The sequence below is a fragment of the Girardinichthys multiradiatus genome, chromosome 17 (assembly GCF_021462225.1).
Source record: "Girardinichthys multiradiatus isolate DD_20200921_A chromosome 17, DD_fGirMul_XY1, whole genome shotgun sequence".
Taxonomy (NCBI): Eukaryota; Metazoa; Chordata; class Actinopteri; order Cyprinodontiformes; family Goodeidae; genus Girardinichthys; species Girardinichthys multiradiatus.
The window spans coordinates 6,598,700-6,624,400 of record NC_061809.1 but is presented as its reverse complement, the minus strand read 5'-3'; the positions used below and the strand labels follow the sequence as shown (position 1 = coordinate 6,624,400).

Here is a 25,701-nt window from a genome sequence, read left to right as displayed (position 1 = left end):
CCTTAATTGATGCACTCTGTGCTTTTTAATCTTTTTCTTATGTTTTTTATTTTTCTCATCTCCATCCATCAACTGTTTTACTTGAAACTATTTAAACTATTTAACTTATTTACACTCAAACTTCCACTCTGTGAAAAACCAAACTTATCTTCCCAAGTTAAAGCACATTTAACACAATCATCCCCACCTTTTCCTTTCATTTTTTAACCCTTCCTCTCAGCGGGACTTTTTCAATCTCTCCTGTTCCAACTGCTATGATGCCAAACCCGGTTTGACACCTAGGAATCAACTCTCCGTTGACTCCCTGGAATTCCTTTTACTTAATCTTATTATTACAGTTTCACCATTTAAGTATCTCAACTGTCTTCCCTCACCTGCCAGTTCAGGGTCTCGGGGTCCTATCCCTGGCCACTTTGAGGCGTCCCAATCCCTGGGGGAGGCTCTTACTAACCCCAGCCTAAATGCCCCAGTCCTCGTCAGGACTGAGTTTGGATTGCCAAATCTGGAACTTATTTACTTCAACACCGTCACCATTTAAGTATCTTCGGTGAAAAGTATGTGACAGCCTCAACATTCAAGTATCTCGGCTAAAATTTATCTTGTGTCAATCAACAAATATTTTTACGCAATATATCATTTCTTTACCGTAATACATTATTTCAACCAACAAATGTTTTACCCAAAACTGATCAAGACTGTAAATTTAAGAGAAAACAGATATCTATTCCACAACACCACCTACACTATTAGCAGGCAAAAGGAGAATAAATATAGATCTCCTTACCTTTTGTTTTGGGTCGACCCTGTGGTGTTGTAGAACGACGTCCGCCTCGTAGTCAATTAATTATCCTTTAGTTAGTGCCAAATCTGGGTCACGGCACCAATTGTCGAGGTAGGAAAACTTTACTGGCCGTCAGTTAACTCTTACTTTACTCCTCACCTCTCATTGACTCTTTTTATTTGGCACCCCAAAGGACAATCCTCAGTCAGAGATCAGTTGTATGTTTCCACAAGTTTAATTTGGAAGATAATAAGTCCAATTATTTCTAATGCAAAATTAATATACAAAATAACACAATAAAAATGTATGTAAGGGCGAGAGAAGTTATATAAGGGCCCTTACAGAGAGATGGATTTTCAGCAAAGCATGGCTGTCTTTACCCAGTTGTCTCTGTCCTTTCAAGTTCCAAGTACATCTTTATACTGTGGACTTCAAAGCTTACTGACTGCCTCCCCTTTTTCCATCAGGTGTTGTAAATCAGCCAAGCTCCCTTGTGGCATCTATACCACGACCAAAAGTTGACATTTATTGCTTTATGGACTTTATGGTCCCTACAGCTGCAAGCCTTTTACGGTTTGCAACTGCCGAGAGAACCTTACCCGTTTCATCCTTGTGCCACCCTGACCCCTGCTGTAATCTCTCCCCAAGGCTCACTCATGTACAACAGTTCCTTGTATCCAAATAAGGAGTATTTCTGGTTCTTCTCTTCTAGCTTGTCCTCCCCTGTCTTCTTCTCCCCCATCCGGTGATCCCTTGTCCTTCACTAATTTATGACTTTGGACTCTCTATGTTTTCACTCCCTAAGGGCCTAGCATTTTCTATGCTTCACTCCTTAAGCTTGACTCCCCTCTGCTCTATATCTAGTTTATATATTCTACAATCCACACATAAATAGTTTATATTCTACACTGCTCACACTGAGCCTGGTTCTGCTGGAGGTTTCTTCCTGTTAAAAGGGAGTTTTTCCTCTCTGCTGTCGCTACATGCATGCTCAGTATGAGGGATTGCTGCAAAGTCAACGCCAGTGACTGTCCACTGTCTCTACATGCTCATCCGGGAGGAGTGAATGCTGCAAGTCACTGACTGTTTGCAATCTGCTGGGTTTCCTTAGACAGAAAAACTTTTTATCCAATTTGAATAAATACCTAACTTTGACTGCACTGTTCAATGGTTAGGATTAATTGGAATGTATGCACCTGACTGTTGTGAAGTGCCTTGAGACAACAAGTGTTGTGAATTGGCGCTATATAAATAAAACTCAATTGAATTGAATTGATTGACAAGTCGTGGCTGATCTAGTGGATTGATACAGCCGGCATGCTCAACCAACATAACTCCACATGGAATGGATGTTATCATTTTGAGCTGATTAAAAATCAGCTAAAACAGACGATATACATCAGACTAACTGTGAGCTTCCACTCATCCAAACACGTATTTACTAAACAAAAAGCTCATGGCGATATGAAATCTTTCTACTAGAGCTAGCAAAGTACTACTGATAATACCTCACAGAATTTCACTTTAAAAAAATCCAAATTACCCCTTTAACAGCCTTATCACGCTGTCACATTGAACTTTAAACAGTCTGAAGTAAACATAGAAGCTGTTCTTTGGCCTCATGGGCTGAACAAGCCTAAACATTCCATGCTTTGGTAGTATTATAGACATATACAGGTCCTTCTCAAAATATTAGCATATTGTGATAAAGTTCATTATTTTCCATAATGTCATGATGAAAATTTAACATTCATATATTTTAGATTCATTGCACACTAACTGAAATATTTCAGGTCTTTTATTGTCTTAATACGGATGATTTTGGCATACAGCTCATGAAAACCCAAAATTCCTATCTCACAAAATTAGCATATCATTAAAAGGGTCTCTAAACGAGCTATGAACCTAATCATCTGAATCAACGAGTTAACTCTAAACACCTGAAAAAGATTCCTGAGGCCTTTAAAACTCCCAGCCTGGTTCATCACTCAAAACCCCAATCACTGCCGACCTGACTGCTGTCCAGAATGCCACTATTGACACCTTCAAGCAAGAGGGTAAGACACAGAAAGAAATTTCTGAATGAATAGGCTGTTCCCAGAGTGCTGTATCAAGGCACCTCAGTGGGAAGTCTGTGGGAAGGAAAAAGTGTATCAGAAAACGCTGTACAACGAGAAGAGGTAACCCGACCCTGAGGAAGATTGTGGAGAAGGGCCGATTCCAGACCTTGGGGGACCTGCGGAAGCAGTGGACTGAGTCTGGAGTAGAAACATCCAGAGCCACCGTGCACAGGCGTGTGCAGGAAATGGGCTACAGGTGCCGCATTCCACAGGTCAAGCCACTTTTGAACCAGAAACAGCGGCAGAAGCGCCTGACCTGGGCTACAGAGAAGCAGCACTGGACTGTTGCTCAGTGGTCCAAAGTACTTTTTTCGGATGAAAGCAAATTCTGCATGTCAATTGGAAATCTAGGTGCCAGAGTCTGGAGGAAGACTGGGGAGAAGGAAATGCCAAAATGCCAGAAGTCCAGTGTCAAGTACCCACAGTCAGTGATGGTCTGGGGTGCCGTGTCAGCTGCTGGTGCTGGTCCACTGTGTTTTATCAAGGGCAGGGTCAATGCAGCTAGCTATCAGGAGATTTTGGAGCACTTCATGCTTCCATCTGCTGAAAAGCTTTATGGAGATGAAGATTTCATTTTTCTGCACGACCTAGCACCTGCTCACAGTGCCAAAACCACTGGTAAATGGTTTACTGACCATGGTATCACTGTGCTCAATTGGCCTGCCAACTCTCCTGACCTGAACCCCATAGAGAATGTGTGGGATATTGTGAAGAGAACGTTGAGAGACTCAAGACCCAACACTCTGGATGAGCTAAAGGCCGCTATCAAAGCATCCTGAGCCTCCATAAGACCTCAGCAGTGCCACAGGCTGATTGCCTCCATGCCATGCCGCATTGAAGCAGTCATTTCTGCAAAAGGATTCCCAACCAAGTATTGAGTGCATAACTGTACATGATTATTTGAAGGTTGACGTTTTTTGTATTAAAAACACTTTTCTGTTATTGGTCGGATGAAATATGCTAATTTTGTGAGATAGGAATTTTGGGTTTTCATGAGCTGTATGCCAAAATCATCCGTATTAAGACATTAAAAGACCTGAAATATTTCAGTTAGTGTGCAATGAATCTAAAATATATGAATGTTAAATTTTCATCATGACATTATGGAAAATAATGAACTTTATCACAATATGCTAATATTTTGAGAAGGACCTGTATAAGCCACAGCTCATACTTCTTACTTCTCCTTTTTAATAGTAAATATGAGGTCAGATCTTTTATTTGACAGACTGACATATCCATCACACTGCATGCCTCCCTAGTTCTTGAGATCCACCAGCTACCGTCACTTCCAAGCCCTGATTGCAATTTGGAGGGGGTGTACCCTTTTCCCCATCCAGGATCCATTCCCTAGCTTTAATGCAGCGTATACTGCTACCTCTGAGCAGGACCCCCAAAGACTGTGCAGAGTAGAAGTTCTTTCTTACCAGCTCTCTACCTTGACTATAACATTTGGGTGACATCTACACAGATTAAACTATTTATCGGAAATATTGCTGTTAGATTGAGCAATATGTAATGCATGTTACTTGCCACAATTATCACACTTTCTTCCCAACATTAAGCACAACATCCAGAATGATTCTCACAGCTTATTGAGACCATGATGCTGCTGACATATCCTTAGAGGATTTACTATAGACATAATGAGGCAAATTCTGTGTATATTAATTTTCATACAAGAACTTTAATAACTAAATTCTAACATTTTGAGCACCATTGAGCTTGCAAAACAAGCCATCACTATATTAGTTAAGTCCTATACATGAACATTTTAATATTTTGCTAATATGTCAATTATAACTGAACCTCTGCTGCCTGGATATTTGTGGATATATCAGAGGCATTCTTATCTTTTAGTAACAGTACCACAACAGCCCTCTACGATTTTTTACCTTTAAAACCAATAACAACTTCTACAACCAAAGTACATTTTAAAGAAAAAGAAAACAACTAGAGCATACACTTGCTCACCTACAGTGCCTTGCGAAAGTACTCGGCCCCCTTGAACTGGTCAATCTCTTGCCACATTTCAGGCTTCAAACATAAAGATATAAAATTCGAATTTTTTGTGAAGAATCAACAAGTGGGACACAATCGTGACGTGGAATGAAATTTATTGGATGTGTCAAACTTTTTTAACAAAGGAAAAACTGAAAAGTGGGGCGTGCAATATTATTTGGCCCCTTTACTTGCAGTGCAGCAAACTCAATCCAGAAGTTCAGTGAGGATCTCTGAATGATCCATTGTTGTCCCAAATTACTGATGATGATAAATAGAATCCATCTGTGTGTAATCAAGTCTCTGTATAAATGCACCTGCTCTGTGATAGTCTCAGGGTTCTGTTCAAAGCGCAGAGAGCATCATGAAGACCAAGGAACACATCAGGCAGGTGTGAGATACTGTTGTGGAGACGTTTAAAGCCGGATTTGGATACAAAATGATTTCCCAAGCTTTAAACATCCCAAGGAGCACTGTGCAAGCAATCATATTGAAATGGAAGGAGTATCAGACCACTGCAAATTTACCAAGACCCGGCCGTCCCTCTAAACATTCATCTCAAACAAGGAGAAGACTGATCAGAGATGCAGCCAAGATGCCCATGATCACTCTGCATGAACTGCAGAGATCTACAGCTGAGGTGGGAGAGTCTGTCCATAGGACAACAATCAGTCATACACTGCATAAATGTGGCCTTTATGGAAGAGTGGCAAGAAGAATGCCTTCTCAAAGATATCCGTAAAAAGTCTCATTTAAAGTTTGCCACAAGCCACCTGGGAGACACCAAACATGTGGAAGAAGGTGCTCTGGTCAGATGAAACCAAAATCGAACTGTTTGGCCACAATGCAAAATGATATGTTTGGCGTAAAAGCAACACAGCTCATCACCCTGACCATACCATCCCCACTGTCAAACATGGTAGTGGCAGCATCATGGTTTGGGCCTGCTTTTCATCAGCAGGGACAGGGAAGATGGTCAAAATTGATGGGAAGATGGATGGGGCCAAATACAGGACCATTCTGGAAGAAAACCTGTTGGAGTCTGCAAGAGACCTGAGACTGGGACGGAGATTTATCTTCCAACAAGACAATGATCCAAAACATAAAGCCAAATCTACAATGGAGTGGTTCACAAATAAACGTATCCAGGTGTGGGAATGGCCAAGTCAAAGTCCAGACCTGAATCCAATCGAGAATCTGTGGAAAGAACTGAAGACTGCTGTTCACAAACGTTCTCCATCCAACCTCACTGAGCTCCAGCTGTTTTGCAAGGAAGAATGGGCAAGAATTTCAGTCTCTCGATGTGCAAAACTGATAGAGACATACCCCAAGCGACTTGCAGCTGTAATTGCAGCAAAGGGTGGCGCTACAAAGTATTAACGCAAGGGGGCCGAATAATATTGCACGCCCCACTTTTCAGTTTTTTATTTGTTAAACAAGTTTGACACATTCGATAAATTTCATTCTACTTCACGATTGTGTCCCACTTGCTGTTGATTCTTCACAAAAAAATTTTATTTTATATCTTTATGTTTGAAGCCTGAAATGTGGCAAGAGGTTGAAAAGTTCAAGGGGGCCGAATACTTTCACAAGGCACTGTATATGACTAGAACGTAATTATATTCTATAAACATTATTCTATCAACTGTTTCAAATAAATATTACATTTATTTGGATGACCAGTAAACTGAAATGCTGGCTCTTTGTTAGAAGACTTGCTCAGTGCTAACAGAAGGAAAGAAAATGGGTTTTAGTACGAATTAGGAAATGTTAGTCAAACAACCTGCAATGTTAAAACCTTGAATATATTTTTTGCTTCCAAATGTTACTGCATTTTAAGTATTATAACTTCCAATAGGTTTAGTTTCCACATTTTACCTTTAAAACATTAAGAACCTTAATAAGATAAAACCAATTTCTAATAATTTCTACTGTCTAAGAGTTCCTATTGCAAATAACTAATAACTCTCAATGCACCTATCTGTGTTACACTGATATCGTTACCCTAAAATTTCACTGACTTCCTTTGTTTCCTCTCTTCTCTCCTCCTGCAGTATGGGTTATTGTATCCTGGTGTCTCATGGTCTGGGCCGGCTCTGTTCAGTGGCGGGCCGTTGGGGCACCACACTCCTTAGTGTCTGCATGCTGCTACTGATCCTACTCTTCTCCTGGAAAACTGTCCAACAGAATACCGTCTGGCTCTCCAGGGAAGCCCTCTTTCGGTGAGTGTTTGCATCTCCATTCGTGTGTGACTTATCATAGCTGCAGTTCCCACTCACAAAAATGCTTGTATTGCTGTATTGACATTGATCAATTACAAAATATTCACCAAAGTTGTGCAGTCTATATTTAGTCTGGAATATGAGCAAGCTATGGTTCAGTCATACAAACATGACTGAATTCTGACTTTTTTCTCAGAATTCTGACTTTAATGCAGGTGGGCACCTGGAAGCAACTGGGAGCAAACAGCTTCAATGACAGAGATGTGATTTGTGCAGGAGGACAACTAACTTTCTGCAGGAACATGTCAAATTTAAGTGACTTTTTACATGGTAGAGGGCTTTATTATTTCAGACACATATAGTGGCTTGTAAAAGTATTCATAGTCCTTGAACTTTTCCACATACTGTCACGTTACAACCACAAACATAAATATGTTTTATTGGAATTTTATGTGGAAGACCAACACAAAGTGGTATACAATTTTGAAATGGAACGAAAATTATTCTTGATTAATTTTTTGTTTTACAAGTAAAAAACTGAAAAGGGCATTGTGAAAAAGTATTCAGTCCCCCTGACAATACCTTGTGCAACCACCTTTTGCTGGAATTACAGCTTCAAGTCTTTTAGGGTATGTCTCTTCCAGCTTTGCACCTCTAGTTACAGAAATTGTTGCCCATTCTTCTTTGCAAAACAGCTTAAGCTCGGGCAGATTAGATGGAGAGCGTTTGTGCGAAATAGAACAACAGTTCTATTTCGTATAGGCCTCCCCCTTCAAGCTATCGCTAGTGGGTTTATCCCTTTGCACGCAGCGCAGCACTGAAACCTTTAGTCCATGCCCACCTGCTGTGTGGGCCCTACCCTGGTCCGTATATATTACGGTGAAACTGGGCTATCAGCTCCCAGCACCTGCCGAGATCCGGTCTGGCACCGTTTCCCTGTGGTAACGGTTTACCTGTCCGAGTTTACATGTCAGAGTTGCATAACGGTGGTAGGGGCTCTGGCCTGGCTCATGTCCATAAATACCACGGCACGACAGATAAATACACGCCCGCTCTCAGACCACTACTCAGTATGTTCCCTGGACAGGTGGATGGAGAGACTGATCAGCAGAGGTTACACACTCTAGTTTCTGTCACATCTCCCACTGTTCAGAGGGATTTTGGAGACAAAAAAACATAATTTCCAGGGTTTCTCACATGGGGGAAAACACAGGGTTTTATTCCCGATATTTTCTGGTTCCAGAGGAAATAGGAGGAATGAGATCAATTCTCGATCTGTGCCTGTTCAACAAATCGATCAGTCAGACAGGTGATGGAGAACGTTCACCAGAACGACTGGTTCACCTCCATAGATCTGAAGGACACTTATTTTAACATCCCCATCACCCCAAAACACCGCAAGTTTATGTGTTTCACTTATCAGGTGATCTCAAAACCGTCTGCCGCTTGGTTACTCTCTCGCCCCATGCACGTTCTCTAAATGTGTGGAGACGGCGTTGCAGCCACTGGGCTCGGCAGGGATGAGAATCCTTTTTTATCTGGACGACCTGCTTTTGCTGGCCCAGTCCAGAGAGGAAGCGATGGTGCAGATGAGGGCGCTGGCCGCACATCTGACAGTCCTGGGGTTTTCCACAAACTGGCATAAAAGATCTGTTTCACCATTCCGGATAATCGTTTATCTGGGGGTCACCATACGACCCCGACTCTCACAGCCGAGAGCGGACGCGCTATCAGTGCTTCTCCTCTGTGTCTAACCTCACGGTATAGTGACAGCTCTGTCACTTATGCTTTTACTGGAAATGATGTCAGTGGCTCACATGGTTGTTCTGCTGGGTTTGCTTCATATGAGACATCTTCAGAGATGTGTTAGATTTATGATTATTGATTATAAATATTTGAAAACATTATAAATAAAAATTATAATTTAGAAGAATAATTCTAACCAAAAATAATTTCTTACGAACAAAGATCAGAGATACATTCTGGTGGTGTGATTATTGGGCTCACAGCACTTTACAATTACTATTAGTTAATTATCATCAGTAATTAATAATATTAACCAAAACCATGCCAAACGTTGCTGTGTTATCAATCATTTCACAAATAATTACTCTTACACAAAATAAACACAAACGTTGCCTCTTTATCTGTGTGAAAATTTATTAAACCCTTAGTCCCTCTTACAATAAAACTATTCTTGTCCAACAACGTTCACCTAACTAAGCTTGTACTATTCTATAAAAAACCTAAATATGTGTTGGAGGGTAGATGAAGATCAAACCAGCAGTTTATGGACAAATGAGAATAACACAACAATTTGGATTAACTTGTAAAGATGATGTTGTGGAATTTTCTTATCAAAGTGGGTAGAAGTTGACTCATAACAAGAGAAAATCCGGACTTTGTCTCAATAAGTTTTATTCAAAGGCATTCAGCGTTTGAAGACCCTGACACTGAGGTTAGTCAGTGAAACAGAGCCCCGATCAACATTTACACACAGTATTTATACCAGAACATGACAGTGTTATCTCAACTTCAAAGAGTGTGTGTTTTACGACCCCAGACCCTTCTCGGGTTCAGAGGTGACTAGGTTACCTAGGAACAACCATCTACTCTCCCTGAGGCATCACCCTAACAAATGCCCTTAACCATTAAACTTCTGATAATGGCTTTTACAGCTTCCTCCTCTAACACAGATTTTCACTGGAGTGAGGTAAACCAAAGGTCATACACTGTGGAATGCTTACTGCAAGAATTTCCATCACACTCCTTTCTTCTGATTACAAGATAATCACAACTAAAGGAAAATTCTTCAAAACCATCACCCCTCTCAGCTAACAGATAATCCAAAGCCATTCTAGTTTGCAAACTCATCGTTCTAATAGCTTAGGCTGATTGAAGTATAAGTTGTGACCATGTGTAGTAAGTGAGCTAGATAACATACTCCAGACCAAGTAGCAGGCAGATACAGATATGATCTATTTCCACACATCCAACCCATGTTCTTAGGACACAAAAACCCATCTCTACTAGGAAAAGTAACAAGAACCCTGGTTAATTTACCTGCCATGCCATACAATTAACCTCCATCCGGTAAGGCTGTAAGATTAAGAGGTAACACAAAGGGATCTGGAGCCAAAGATTCTGAAATAGTATAAGGATCAGTCCTGACAGGACAAGGTCTAGATGTATTAATGTGGGTCAAGGCACATGAAACTGGTATAATAGTTTTATAACCCTCCGTCTTTCCAAGGAAATAAGGTGTACGTTCCTCCTGTGTAATACAAATATCTGGATCTTTAATCGGATTTCTAATACCCCAAATTCTATAAAGAGTTCCTGTAGAAGCACACGTTAAATTAGTCTCACTAGAAAATTTACTAACATTTCTGCTTTTTCTTACAGTATAATTCCTCACAGTTTTGATGCATCAGTTGCCACCAAACATTATCAGTATGATCATAGTAGTCAGAAAAGTGATGAATCTCTCTTCGAATCCGCTGATGAATATTATTAGTCAGATTAACCACACATTGTCTTTGCTGTACCTTTCCCAAAATGAACACAAGAGTTATAAAAAATATTTGCAATACCAATCATTAGCATCAGAACAGACTATCTTCCATTTAACTGCATCGTGACCTTGAAGTGGAATGTCCTTTCTTCTGGTACTGAAAGCAAACAGTTTTTTTTCAAAGAAAACAAATTATAAACACAACTTAAAAAACAAAAAATCCTGCTGACTCTCCTGAGTGGCTTCAAGCTGCCCTTTTACCAGTCTGGTACAGGTGGGCGGTTGTAGGAAGCTCCTCTAGAAATATATTTAGAAACAGGAACTCTAACCTGCTGGAAGTTAGGCTTCTATAGTCCAACTAAACAACGGTGGAAATGAACACATTCAAATTTGTAATAATACCATAATGATAAATATCAAGCAATAAACATAAAAGTTAGATAAAAGCATCCGAGATATCCTCCTCAGAGTCAGTCTCGCTGTCAAAATGGGAGGAAAGAATCTCTCACTGTGGTGTGTGTGCAGTGAGGCAAATGACCTTATGATTTCTAACTTTCAGGCAATGCGATGGCCTTAAGTAGATTCTGAAATAACGTTGCACTGCCCAAGGGATTATTGTGCCCTTGTAAGAACAGTGTTCTTCAACCACCTGTTCAATCACTCGCCAGTGATCAGCTTACAGTTCTTTATCTTGTGGTGGTCCGCTGTCCTCACACTTTCAGGCCGTGGACGATCCAGTTGGAAGATGACTTGCGTCCTGGAAGCCAGATGAAGCTGGAGGAGCTGGAGCTTTCCTGCAGCTTTCCTGCAGCTTTTCTGGGTGTCTAGTAGGATCTGATATGGGCCATTCCAGCGCCTGGACTTCCTGTGTTTTCTCCTAAATTCTCTGAGCAGAATCCAGTCGCCAGGAATAAAGGACTGGAGGGTGGAAGTGGCTGTTTCTGGTAATGTGGTAATGCAGCCTTCACCGTCTGTGAAACTTGAGAAAACACAGTGGACAGGTTTTGACAGTAAAACAACATCCTATCTTCACACAAAGATGTGGAAGAAAATTATCTTGGCAATATCCGCATGTCCAAATTAGGAGACCTGCCACACAGCACTTCAAAAGGACTGAGATTTGCCTGTGTCCTTTGTCTCAATCTCATATAAGTGAGAACAATAGGTAGAGCCTTCACAACACTTGGCTAATTTTCAATTCAAAGTCCCATTCTCAAACCTAAGTGCTTAACTACATGAACTTCATCAAAACATCCAACAAAATCCAAAGAATTGATCTTCTGACTTCACCTTATATACTAGCAATGACCATCAGCTAAATATTCTGAATATCAAAAATGTGACATGATGTTTGAGGAAGGTCTGATTACAGGTCAACATTTCATAGTTTCAGAATACCCACAAAGAATTTCAAAAATGGTCTAATCTGTGGAGATATAAAATTTCACAAAAAATCAACACCATAATTTCAGAGAGGTTTTCAGAATGTGGTCTTAGGAAGCTATGCACCATTTATATAAACAAAGTACAACGTCTCTCTCGCATTGTCACTAAGTCCTCACTGGAGGTATGAGCTACCCTTTTTCCCATGAGTGCTAAAACTTTTGGAACCCCATGTTACTTTATTCTGACATTCCCCTCTTCTGACGCAGGGTCCAACCCATGCGACAATCCAGCAAAAAGTTTGTACAAAAATGTTTTAGTAACCAAGATCACATAACCTAGAACCAAAGAAATGAATTCTGACATAACTATGTGTCACTATGAATTTAACAAAAGCAACATAAAGAAAATCCAGATGTTTTTAACTGCAATTCAGTTCCATTAACAACTAAACACAAACTTTAGTCATTCAGTTCATCAATGTCTCACTTAGAAATTAGTCACATATCATCCTGATTTGTCTTGTATGAAGATGAGTATTAGATTAATGGACATCTAATGTAATTCAGATGCATAAACCCTACAAATTGAATCTCATAAATAATTCCCACCAAGTATGAAATCATAACTCTGATTCTTTATCAAAAATATATTCCTTACTTTAAAAAAAATGAGTGCACATATTCCAAAAAATCTCAAAGTATTTAGAAGCACAGCAACAGTTTTCTCTTATATGAATCCAAATTCACTGATGCTGAAACCCTTTACTAATTCTTTGTACTGTAACTCTGTAATAATAATAACTACAATCCTGAGAGTTATTGTTATAGTTCTCTTTTTGTTTGTCTCAATTTGATCGCAGCTGTATTGCAGAATTTCAAGTTAAATGCAAAGAAGTATTTTTAATTTAATTCAATTCAAATTCAAAGATACTTTATTGATCCCCGAGGGGAAATTAGAAAAGTCAAACTAAACAAAACTGCAGTGTTTGACTTAATCATAAATTAAGATAAGAAGCTTGTCTCCAAACTGGACTTTTTCTCATTTTCTTTAATTTGGGCTATTTAAATTTTGAGAGTTGGGGAGAACTTAGTACTAGAACCCCTCTTTTACAATCCAAATGCTGATAAATGTTCTAATATTTTATCTCTTAGTAATCTGAAATCACCTTGTGTATCTTTGTACTCATATGTATTCCTTTAATCTTTAAACCCTAAGAAATCAAACAAGGAGACTTGAGTTTGAGCCGACCATCCTCTTACTGTTAAGAGGGCCTTTATTTCTTTTCTTTTCCTAAAATGAAGGATTTTACTTGTCTTGATTCTGTTACAAAAATCCTAACCTTGGTTCCAAAACTAAACTCTTCAACCCCAATCTGTGTTCCCCAGAGTAGACGTTTTTGAGTATTATTGCATTTCAAAGCCACCAAATGACTGGAACTCATCATTGGCTTAGATCTATTTTAATAAGTAATCAGCCTACCTTTAATTAAGTATTATAATTTTATGGACCCAAAATCTATGGCTTACAGGCTTCAGGAGTCCAGGAACCACAAGTTGAGTACTACTGCATTGAACAATGGTGTTAACTTTCTGCAGAGATTGAAGGATTGGCTAAATATATTGTTTCTGCTTGGACCATAATCAGATTTAAAATTATTAGTTCACAGCTCCTAATTTACCTCAGATCATATTTGCTTCTAACCCAGTTCATAAGAAGCTTCAGACAAACATTATGCTAAAAAACAAAAAAAACAGATCTGTTTTAAAATAAAGAAAAAGCATGCTTAAAAAAACTTGTTACTGTGGTGGAAAATAACTCCACAGTTCTGAAGGTCTTTTCATGCAGAGTCTTTTAGGAAGCATGAGATTAGTTTAATTTTTGTGTGGTACCACTGTCCAATCAGATTCTTTCTAAATAACCAAATTTTTCATACTCATTTTAAAGGTTTGTTTTACCAAGGAAAATGTGTTTAACAAAACCAATTACTCTCAAAAGTTTTAAAAGTTTTTAGCTGGTGATATCTTAGAAAACAACAAGTGTTTTAATATTTCTATGCAACACAGAACTGATCAGGTGTCCTTTCCTTCTCCAAAGGGAGAAAAAAGAACCTGCAGAACCAAACCTTTCATAGTTTTTTGTCAGGACCTGATATAAGGTACAGTGTAAATCAACACGCTGCATGAATCAGAAGAGGGAAGAAAAACCTAATATAACCTCTTCCCAGCAGCTGCTGTGAAAAACAATGAATTTGTACTTTCCATAAGCGTCAGTTAACACTTGCGGACAAAAACTGCACCAAACTTTAAGTACTGTGTCAGAGACTGTATGAAGACCATCTGCAGTAGAACTAAGCCTGTTTTAATGAGGTCTCTACCCATTAGATTTATGGAATACAAAATCTGACAACAGAAAATAATACCTGAAGGAGAAACCCATCAGGTTTTACGCATTCGCTGGGTTTTAAAAATGCTCCTTCATGAGATCTGTCCTGAGAATAACATAGAAACACATGGTTACTGCTGAGTTTTGGAGATGTTGTAACTTCCTCTGCATTTTCATAACTTTTAATAACTATAATAATTGACCCTGAATATTCCACGACGAAAGAGAACTTGCTTCTCTGAAAGAATTAACCGGAAAGTATCAAATGAGTTAAGTTATCACCCTTTTAAAGATACTTTTCTAACCCTAAAATAATATTTTAACCCGCTATATCTGTCCACGTCAAGCAAGCGTCACATGAGCAGCGGTTAATAAGCGTTCTTCATTGCAGAAAATAGGAAAGGATTTATGCAAATGTGTGTGTGTTTGTACGTTACCCCCATCAGTTTCTAAATCGCTCCAGAGTCAGACTGTCATGGCACACAGTCCTCTATCAGTCCAAAAAACAACCAGGCCCTTCCCCGGTCTGTTGGTGAGACATTCACTCATTCTTTGTCCACTTTAACTTCTCCAGGAGGGAGAAAGAAGAAACTTTGCTCCGGTTTCTCTTCTGCCCGCACAAGATGCTTTCAATATAAATCCAGTGTATCGCTCTTCTGGCTCTTGCAAACAGCATGGATCTTTGTCCATCTCAGTGGGTCCAGACTTCTTCTGAGTTTTTTTTTTTTTCTTGTAGAAAGTCACACTGCGATTTTCAACATGCAGGAAGGCAGATCTCTCTCTTTCAGGCCGTGCTGGAGAAGCGTCTCTGGTGTAGTAGCCATAGAGAAGGGCAGGTTTCTAAAATCCAGACTCAAAAACGCAGATGTTGAACTCAAATCCCATATATGTGTGTATTTGTGTGTGAGAGAGGCAGAAGAAAAGTTTAGTATAGGTTCAGATTTTGTACAAAGAAATATTATCAGTCAGTCAGTCAGTTGTCCCCCTGCCTGTCACTTCCTTCCACAACATGCATTATACTCCTTTCTAAAACAACTTTCTTTTCGCATCTCTAATGTCCCTTTTCACTTTTACCTTCTTTTCCGACTGATCGCAATATTTAAGACAAACAAAACTTCCTTCAGGAAAGTTTTAACTCTTTAACCCCTTAATTGATCCACTCTGTGCTTTTTAATCTTTTCTTATGTTTATTTTTTATTTTTCCATCAACTGTTTTACTTGAAACTTTTTAAACTATTTAACTTATTTACACTCAAACTTCCACGCTGTGAAAAACCAAACTTATCTTCCAAATTAAAGCACATTTAACACAATCATCCCCACTTTTTCCTTTCATTATTTTATAAACCAGAGAATGAAGAAGGAGACACCCCTGATGCCTCAAGGTTCCGGAACCATTTTTTTTTACCTGTTCAGCAGCGTTCAGAGGTGTAGAAAATTGCTAAAAACCACCCGCAAAACCCTGTGTTTTGCTTTATCCCATTGTTACCAATGAGAACCTCCCTGCCATTTCTTTTGCAGGGTAACTGGGCCCTCATCTGATGTCCTCCCTCTCGCAACTCTGGAACCTAATTAATTAGTTAGGAGATGATGGTTAATGTGTAATAAAAATAATAATATACATTATATCCTACAGAGCAACTTCTCACCCAGATATATTTGAAGACAAATAGTTCGGATCTAATCGTCCAGAAGCCGCAGGCGGACATGAGGACTCCCCTCCGTAAAATGGAAGTGGACTGAGAACAACTCTCAGGCTGGCCAGGCGTCCGTGTCCCATCTTGCGGTCTCCTCTGGCACGTTAGATCCTGTTCGTGACGCTAAAATTGTTGTGGAATTTTCTTATCAAAGTGGGTAGAAGTTGACTCATAACAAGAGAAAATCCGGACTTTGTCTCAAGTTTTATTCAAAGGCATTCAGCGTTTGAAGACCCTGACACTGAGGTTAGTCAGTGAAACAGAGCCCCGATCAACATTTACACACAGTATTTATACCAGAACATGACAGTGTTATCTCAACTTCAAAGAGTGTGTGTTTTACGACCCCAGACCCTTCTCGGGTTCAGAGGTGACTAGGTTACCTAGGAACAACCATCTACTCTCCCTGAGGCATCACCCTAACAAATGCCCTTAACCATTAAACTTCTGATAATGGCTTTTACAGCTTCCTCCTCTAACACAGATTTTCACTGGAGTGAGGTAAACCAAAGGTCATACACTGTGGAATGCTTACTGCAAGAATTTCCATCACAATGATCAAAAATCACTACGCTGTGAAGCCTTTGTCCGTGTGTGTGCCTAGACCGCGGTTATCAGCTGGTAGAACGGTAGTGCCTTAGCTACTAGCAGCTCGGTGCCCAAGTCTTGAACAAAAGGTCATAATACTCTAAGGTGGGAGCTTGGTGGAAGTACCCCAAGGGTAAAATAATGATGAAGCGAACAATGGAGTGACCAGGCCACGAGGTCCAGACTGCGATCTGTTTTGAATGAAAAACTGCAAAGTTCAGCTTTAACTCCTGGCTGATTGGCAATCAGCAGGACGAACGCATCCAACTTGAGTGCAACGGCTCGTAGCACTTCCACAGTATTCAGACAGTAATTTAAACAGTTCAGCATAAAACACTTCAATCAATATTGCATGCAACACATTAATACCTTAGATTAACTAATGGTGATCCTAAATCACATTAACTGCCTCACCCTGCCCAGACCTCTAAATACACCTATCCGATTTAATACAAAACGAACGAAATTACTTTGACTTTGATTTCTTCACCGGCTTGAGATTGGGTCATAGGTTTGAAGAAAAAAAAGGGGGGGGTAACCAGAGTGTCACGGGTCCGTGATCAACGGTAAACTCCTCATCCACCCAAAACTGGGAAAATATGACAAACCATTGCAGTCGACTGAAAAACAAGGGGAACTTTGTCTCCTTGGAAACAAAACCTCTGTGAGTTTTCCCCTTGGCATGGTTTGCATCTAACGGTCTTCGATTGGGACATGAATCTTCTGGTCTTGTATCAGACAGATTTCCAGCTTTAAAGTTCTTCCGGGAATGGCCAGTGTGGAGGAAAAGTAAACCCGCCCGCGAGCCTCTATCTCTCCAGAGATTGCCCCCGAGCGTAGCGGTTCACTACACCTGGGAAATGGCGCTTAAACGTTTATTTCCCTGGCACATTGGCCAGACCACATGTGTCTCCACATAAAGGTGTTGGAGCTTCTCACAGTATGGAAAGTGACTCAGCATTTTCTCCTCTGTTGTCAGCATGTTTTGATCCACACTGTCAACAGAGTGGCAGCAGCGTACATAAATCCCCAGGGAGGTGTATGTTCAGCTTAGCTGCTAAACATTGCCAGACAACTGCTGTGTTGGGCACACATAAACCTGCTCTCCATCAGAGAAGTGTACATCCCCAGCGTCCTGAACAGAGAGCGGACGTCATGTCCAGAGGTGGTCCTTATCACGTGGACTGGAGTCTGCATCCCAAGCTGATTTTTCCTGTCTTGAACAGATTTGGGAGAGAAGCAGTGGATTTGTTTGCCACACGGGAGAATGCGCAATGCCAGCTCTGTAACAGCTGCCATGGAGGGAGGATGCATTCCTCCAGCCAGGAGGGGTGATCAGAAGTATCCCAGAGATAGGTCAGCGTGGCTGGGTCTGGCCGCTGAACGGCAGCGCCTTTAGAGTCTGGGTCTCACCTGTCATAAGGAATTTGGTGACAGAACGGTCTTTAAGTGGTCTTTAAGTGGTCTCTCAGTGGGATTTAGCACTGGTTCAGCATACAAGCCACAATACGCATTCAGAAGGCTGAAATTGGTTTATTATATGCGAGCAGATGCTTCAGATGTGGTCTGGATGGACCCAGAGAGGCATAGAATATCTTTCTTCGCCTTTAACCCACTAGCTATAGCTTACAGGGTGAAGCTTATACAAATAGAACGTTGGTTACGTAATTGTAAGCCCAGATTCTATGAGTATCAGCTCCAGGCCTCACTGTGTCCTAAATGGCTGAAGAAAAAGCTTACCCAAGGTTTCAGTGCTGCGCTGGGCACGTGGGGATAAACCCACTAGCGATAGCTTACAGGGCTGCCCCTATAATCATAGAATCTGGGGTTACAGTATGTCACCAACGTTTTCAGATCTTTCCACAGATTCTCGACTTGGTTCGGGTCTGGACTTTGACTGGGCCATTCTAACACATCAATATGTTTTGTTTTAAACCATTCCATTGTAGCCCTGGCTTTATATTGAGAGTCGTTGTCCTGCTCGAAGGTGAACCTCCACCCCAGTCTCCCTGTATTTGGTCCTATCAACTCTGACCACCTTCCCTGTCCCTGCTGAAGAGAAGAACCCCCAGAGCATGATGCTGCCATCAACATATTTGACAGTGGGGATGGTGTGTTCAGAGTTGGCCGAAAAGTAAAATTTCGGATTTCGTCATACCAAACCAACTTCTTCCCCATGTTTGCTGTGTCCCCAACATGGTTTCTGGCAAACTGCAAACAGGACTTCTTATGGTTTTCTTTTAACAATGGCTGTCACTCTTCCATAAAGACCACATATGTGCATTGCAGAGCTGTTGATCTCTGCAGTTCATCCAGATTCACCATGGGCCTCTTGGCTGCATCTATGATCAGTGCTCTTCTTGTTCGGCTCGTAAGATTAGATGGACGGCCTTGTCTTGGTAGGTTTACAGTTGTGCCATACTTTTTCCATTTCCGAATGATGGATTGAGCTCTGTAAGTTGTTCAAAGCTTGGGAAATCTTTTTAAAGCCTAATCCTGCTTTAAGCTTCTCCACAACTTTATCCCTGACCTGTCTCGTGTGTTCCTTGGACCTCATAATCTTGTTTGCTCCCCAATATTCTCTTAACCAATCTCTGAGGCCGTCACAGAGCAGCTGTTTTTGTACTGAGATTAGATTACACAAAGGTGGACTCTATTTAGTCATTAGCAATCATCAGACAACTTCTGAAGGCGATTGGGTTCACTCAGAGTAAAGGGGGCTGAATTCTTTTGCACACCGCACTTTTCAGTTATTTATTTGTAAAAAATGTTTTCTTGCAGAATTTTCCTTCTGCTGCACAATTGTATACCACTTTGTGTTGGTTTTCACATAAAATTCCAATAAAATATGGATGGATCCATGCTTTCATGTTGTTGATGCCAAATGCTGACCCTACCATCTGAATTTCGCAGCAGAAATCAAGACTCATCAGACCAGGCAACGTTTTTCCAGTCTTCTATTGTCCAATCCTGGTGAGCCTGTGCGAATTGTACCCTCAGTTTCCTGTTCTTAGCTGGCAGGAGTGGCACCCGGTGTGGTGTTCTGCTGCTGTAGCCCATCCGCCTCAAGGTTCGACGTGTTGTGCATTCAGAGATGCTCTTTTGCATGCTTTGGTTGTAACAAGTGGTTATTTGAGTTACTGTTGCCTTTCTATCAGCTCGAACCAGTCTGGCCATTCTCTTCTGACCTCAACAAGGCATTTTCACCCACAGAGCTGGCGCTCACTGGATATTTTCTCTTTTTCAGACCATTCTCTGTAAACTGCATTAATGGTATCATGCCCACCTTCTGTGCTGTTGGAGGACCTTTCCTATAAAACAGGTCTAGAACTTGTTCTTTTATTAAACAAAATAAATAGCCTTGTGTTACATATGGAGCTGCTACTAGTTTTTATCTAATCTATCAATATTAAGTAATCTATTAATATTTTTTCCAGTTACACGACTACCCATGATTATAGTTTTAATCCATCTATGCTTTTTCTGGACCACCTTTGGTTCTCAGTACTGTTACGCAGTTTGAAGGATTCTTTATAATTTTGCTTAATTTGCAAAGTTAATGCCTCATTTTAACTGTGTTTTTATTATCCAATTAGGTAAAAGGTTATTTCAGGTTTTGCTGTTGAAGTTCTAATTATTTTGACTACCCTACGGAGATTTAATCAGATTTACCCAAATATATCGATAAAATATGAAATGTGATGCACGAGAGGTATTCCTAGTCTAAATTCTTACAAAACTGCATTGCATGCACTAGTGGTTTGACATGTAATTACAATCTAAACATAAAGACTTTAAAGAAATCTATTTTTTGTCTGTGTTGTGCTTTATCCTTACCTGTCACCCGTCACCGTTTGGTTTCTTTTATTTTTCTTAAAATAAGTAAAGCCACGGTACTTCCATGTCAACAACTCCTCAGTATATATATATATATATATATATATATATATATATATATATATATATATATATATATATATATATATACAGTACAGACCAGAGGTTTGGACACACCTTTTCATTCAGAGAGTTTTCTTTATTTTCATGACTATGAATATTGTAGCTTCACACTGAAAGCATCAAATGTATGAATTAACACATGTGGAATTATATACTGAACAAAAAAGTGTGAAACAACTGAAAATATGTCTTATATTCTAGGTTCTTCAAAGTAGCCACCTTTTGGTTTGGTTACTGCTCCGCACACTCTTGGCATTCTGTTGATGAGATTCAAGAGGTAGTCACCTGAAATGGTTTTCACTTCACAGGTGTGCCCTGTCAGGTTTAATAAGTGGGATTTCAAGCCTTCTAAATGGGGTTGGGACCATCAGTTGTGTTGTGCAGGAGGTGGATACAGTACACAGCTGATAGTCCTACTGAATAGACTCTTAGAATTTGTATTATGGCAAGAAAAAAGCAGCTAAGTAAAGAAACACGAGTGGCCATCATTATTTTAAGAAATGAAGGTCAGTCAGTCTGAACAATTGGGAAAACTTTGAAAGTGTCCCCAAGTGCAGTCGCAAAAACCATAAAGCGCTACAAAGAAACTGGCTCACATGAGGACCGCCCCAGGACAGGAAGACCAAGAGTCACCTCTGCGGACGATAAGTTCATCCGAGTCACCAGCCTCAGAAATCGCAGATTAACAGCAGCTCATATTAGAGAACAGGTCAATGCCACACAGAGTTCTAGCAGCAGACACATCTCTAGAACAACTGTTAAGAGGAGACTGTGTGAATCAGGCCTTCATGGTAAAATAGCTGCTAGAAAACCACTGCTGAGGACAGGCAACAAGCAGAAGAGACTTGTTTGGGCTAAGGAACACAAGAAATGGACATTAGACCAGTGGAAATCTGTGCTTTGATCTGATGAGTCCAAGTTTGAGATCTTTGGTTCCAACCACCGTGTCTTTGTGCGGCGCAGAAGAGGTGAACGGATGGAATCTACATGCCTGGTTCCCACCATGAAGCATTGAGGAGGAGGTGTGATGGTGTGGGGGTGCTTTGCTGGTGACACTGTTGGGGATTTATTCAAATTGAAGGCATGCTGAACCAGCATGGCTACCACAGCATCTTGTAGCGGCCTGCTATTCCATCCGGTTTGCGTTTAGTTGGACCATCATTTATTTTTCAACAGGACAATGACCCCAAACACACCTCCAGGCTGTGTAAAGGCTATTTGACCAAGAAGGAGAGTGATGGGGTGCTGCGCCAGATGACCTGGCCTCCACAGTCACTAGACCTGAACCTAATCGGGATGTTTGGGGTGAGCTGGACCGCAGAGTGAAGGCAAAAGGGCCAACAATTGCTAAGCATCTCTGGGAACTCCTTCAAGACTGTTGGAAAACCATTTCAAGTGACTACCTCTTGAAGCTCATCAACAGAATGCCAAGAGTGTGCGGAGCAGTAATCAAACCAAAAGGTGGCTACTTTGAAGAACCTAGAATATAAGACATATTTTCAGTTGTTTCACACTTTTTTGTTCAGTATATATTCCACATGTGTTAATTCATACTTTTGATGCTTTCAGTGTGAAGCTACAATATTCATAGTCATGAAAATAAAGAAAACTCTTTGAATGAGAAGGTGTGTCCAAACTTTCGGTCTCTACTGTATATATATATATACATACATACATACATACATTGTGGAGGTTAACTTCTGTCATGTTGTTGCTAAAAAAGTCAGGAGCATTGTGAATTTGGTGTTAGATGGCGCTGTTAGTCAGGGTAGTTTACTTTATCCTCTTGACTCTAACAGAGAGAATACTTTAGTTTGCCGGAGTTCTAAGAGCCATTCACGTTTATGGACCTGCTTTCAAAATAAAAGCATGCCTGTGATGAGGGATTTTTGTGCTGCTTGGTGGGGTTTTTAATAGTTTCCTCAAATTGAAACTTGTGTTTTTTTTATTTTAGATTTAAAGAATCTCTGATATCCTTTAATAAGTAGCTGTTTGGTTTTTTTTTCTTTAAAAATTAAAGTGGGATCAACGGAATCACCGCTGTGTAATGCATATTTATTCATAACCATTTCAAACTCCAATAGAAAGCTTTCAGACATGGAATGTCACTTGTCCTTTGAAGGGGTTTTCCTCCTTTGAAGGGGTTTTCTTATCACAAATCGCTCTTTTTTTTCTGTCATTTCAGCTCCGGCATCAAGACTCTGCCTCACAATGCCAAGGTCCATTACAACTATGCCAACTTTCTGAAAGACAGAGCTAGGCACCAAGAGGCTATTTATCATTACAACAATGCCCTGAGGTGGGACTCTACGTAAATCAGAGCTGTATTATTCCCCCAAGTTAAAACGGAGACCATTCTGCATGAATTGAGTTTCAGTTGCTTGGCAATTTAGACTTAATGTATCAACAAACCGGAATAATATCTGTTTCAGGTTATTTCAAAATTTCTAAAGATTTTCAGGGACGGGCAGAGATTTTAACTAATACACAACAAAAAGCTTCATGCCAAATTTGTGATCATTTATTTTATCAAAATTGCGAAACAACAGCTTAAATATCTTCTAAGAGTAGTGATTCCATATTTATACCACAGCTTGTGTGTTGAGCTGGCCCCAGGCCCACAGTTCTGAACGTTTTGCCATAATAATATGCAAACATCGATCCAGATTCGCAATTTAAAAACAATAGCCCTTACAGTGAGGCTAATGAGCATTGGCTTGATGGCACCTTTTTAATTAATTTTTTTGGTGTTGGCTTTCAAAATATCGTGTGGTGGTACATACATACAACACATTAGAGACACTATTTAAAGCTTATTAAATGTTTTAAATGATACATTTAGGATCCCTAGTTTATATTAAAAACAGAACATGTGTCCTTGAACACTGTAATTAGGTAGAGGCTAAGCACTGACCAGAATTCCCTTCCATGCACCCTCATATACCAATGAGTATATCTAGTTAATGTGGGGTAGCGTTTGCTTTAACAGTCCTTTACCTATTGAAGCTGGGAATTGAACTACTAAATGCTGTGATTGGACAACTCCTTAGCATGGTCCATGATCGACTTTGTTGTCGTATCATCAGACCTTCGGCCGCATGTTTTGGACACTCGGGTGAAGAGAGGGGCTGAGCTGTCCACTGATCGCCACCTGGTGGTGAGCTGGATCCGCTGGGGGAGGAGAAAGCCGGAGAGACTTGGCAGGCCCAAGCGCATAGTGAGGGTCTGCTTGGAACGTCTGGCGGACCCCTTGGCCAGGGATATATTCAACTCTCACCTCCGGGAGAGCTTTAACCAGATTCCGAGGGATGTCGGAGACATAGAGTCCGAGTGGACCATGTTCTCCGTATCTATTGTCGATGCTGCCGCCCGTAGCTGCGGCCGTAAGGTCCACGGTGCCTGTCGCGGCGGCAATCCCCGAACCCGGTGGTGGACACTGGCAGTAAGGGACGCTGTCAAGCTGAAGAAGGAGTCCTATCAGCTGTGGTTGGCTTGTGGGACTCCTGAGGCTGCTGACGGGTACCGTAGGGCCAAGCGTGCCGCGGCCCGGGCTGTGGCAGAGGCAAAAACTCGGACCTGGGAGGAATTCCGTGAGGCCATGGAGAAGGACTACCGGTTGGCTCCGAAGCGATTCTGGCAAACCGTCCGGCGCCTCAGGAGGGGGAAGCAGTGCTCCCCCAACACTGTTTACAGTGGGGGTGGGGAGCTGCTGACCTCGACTGGGGACATTATCAGGCGGTGGAAGGAGTACTTCGAGGATCTCCTGAATCCTGCCATCACGCATTCCCTAGTGTAAACAGAGGCTGGGGACTCGGGGTTGGACTCTTTCATCAACCAGGCTGAAGTCACCGAGGTGGTTAAAAAGCTCCGCGGTGACAGGGCTTTGGGGTTGGATGAGATCCGCCCTGAGTACCTCAAGTCTTTGGATGTTGTGGGGCTGTCATGGTTGTCACGCCTCTTCAACATTGCGTGGCGGACGGGGACAGTGCTTCTGGATTGGCAGACTGGGGTGGTGGTCCCCCTACATAAGAAGGGTGACCGGAGGGTGTGTTCCAACTACAGTGGGATCACACTCCTTACCCTCCCTGGTAAGACCTACGCCAGGGTATTGGAGAAGAGAGTCCGGCCAATAGTCGAACCCCGGCTTCAGAAGGAGCAGTGTGGTTTTCGTCCCGGTCGTGGAATACTGGACCAGCTCTATACCCTCTACAGGGTACTCGAGGGTTCATGTGAGTTTGCCCAACCGATCCACATGTGTTTTGTGGACCTGGAGAAAGCATTCAACTGTGTCCCTCGTGATGCCCTGTGGGGGGTGCTCCAGGAGTATGGAATCGGGGGCCCTTTACTAGGGGCCATCCGGTCTCTGTACAAGCGGAGCAGGAGTTTGGTCCGCATTGCCGGCACTAAGTCAGACTTGTTCCCGGTGCATGTTGGACTCCAGCAGGGCTGCCCTTTGTCACCGGTTCTGTTCATAACTTTTATGGACAGGATTTCTAGGTGCAGCCAAGGGCCGGAGTGGGCCTGGTTTGGGGAACAGTGGATTTCGTCTCTTTTTTTTGCAGATGACGTGGTCCTGCTGGCCCCTTCTAGCCAAGACCTACAGCACGCACTGGGGCGCTTCGCAGCCGAGTGTGAAGAGGCTGGGATGAAAATCAGCTCCTCCAAGTCCGAGGCCATGGTTCTCGACCGGAAAAGGGTGGCTTGTCCACTTCAGGTTAGAGGGGAGTTCCTGCCTCAAGTGGAGGAGTTAAAGTATCTCGGGGTCTTGTTCACGAGTGAGGGAAGAATTGAGCAAGAGATCGACAGATGGATCGGTGTGGCTGCCACAGTAATGGGGGCGCTGTGCCGGTCTGTTGCGGTGAAGAGAGAGCTGAGTCGAAAAGCGAAGCTCTCGATTTACCGGTCGGTCTACGTTCCTACCCTCACCTATGGCCATGAAACTTTGGGTCATGACCAGAAGAACGAAAACCCAGATACAAGCGGCTGAAATGAGCTTCCTCCGTAGGGTGGCCGGGCACACCCTTAGAGATAGTGTGAGGAGCTCGGCCAT

The 25,701-nt window shown here is 41.5% G+C and overlaps 1 protein-coding gene across 4 annotated transcripts in view; it reads left to right on the top strand.

The window, feature by feature from the left end:
- Positions 1-25,701, top strand: part of tmtc1 (transmembrane O-mannosyltransferase targeting cadherins 1) — a 235,338-nt gene that overhangs the window by 148,905 nt on the left and 60,732 nt on the right. For 3 of the 4 annotated variants that reach the window (XM_047390473.1, XM_047390475.1, XM_047390476.1), the window contains exons 9-10: positions 6,957-7,124; positions 22,837-22,950. In XM_047390473.1, coding sequence (XP_047246429.1) covers positions 6,957-7,124; positions 22,837-22,950 — 282 coding nt within the window. The remainder of the gene's footprint in view (positions 1-6,956; positions 7,125-22,836; positions 22,951-25,701) is intronic. The other variant, XM_047390474.1, reaches the window with a different exon arrangement.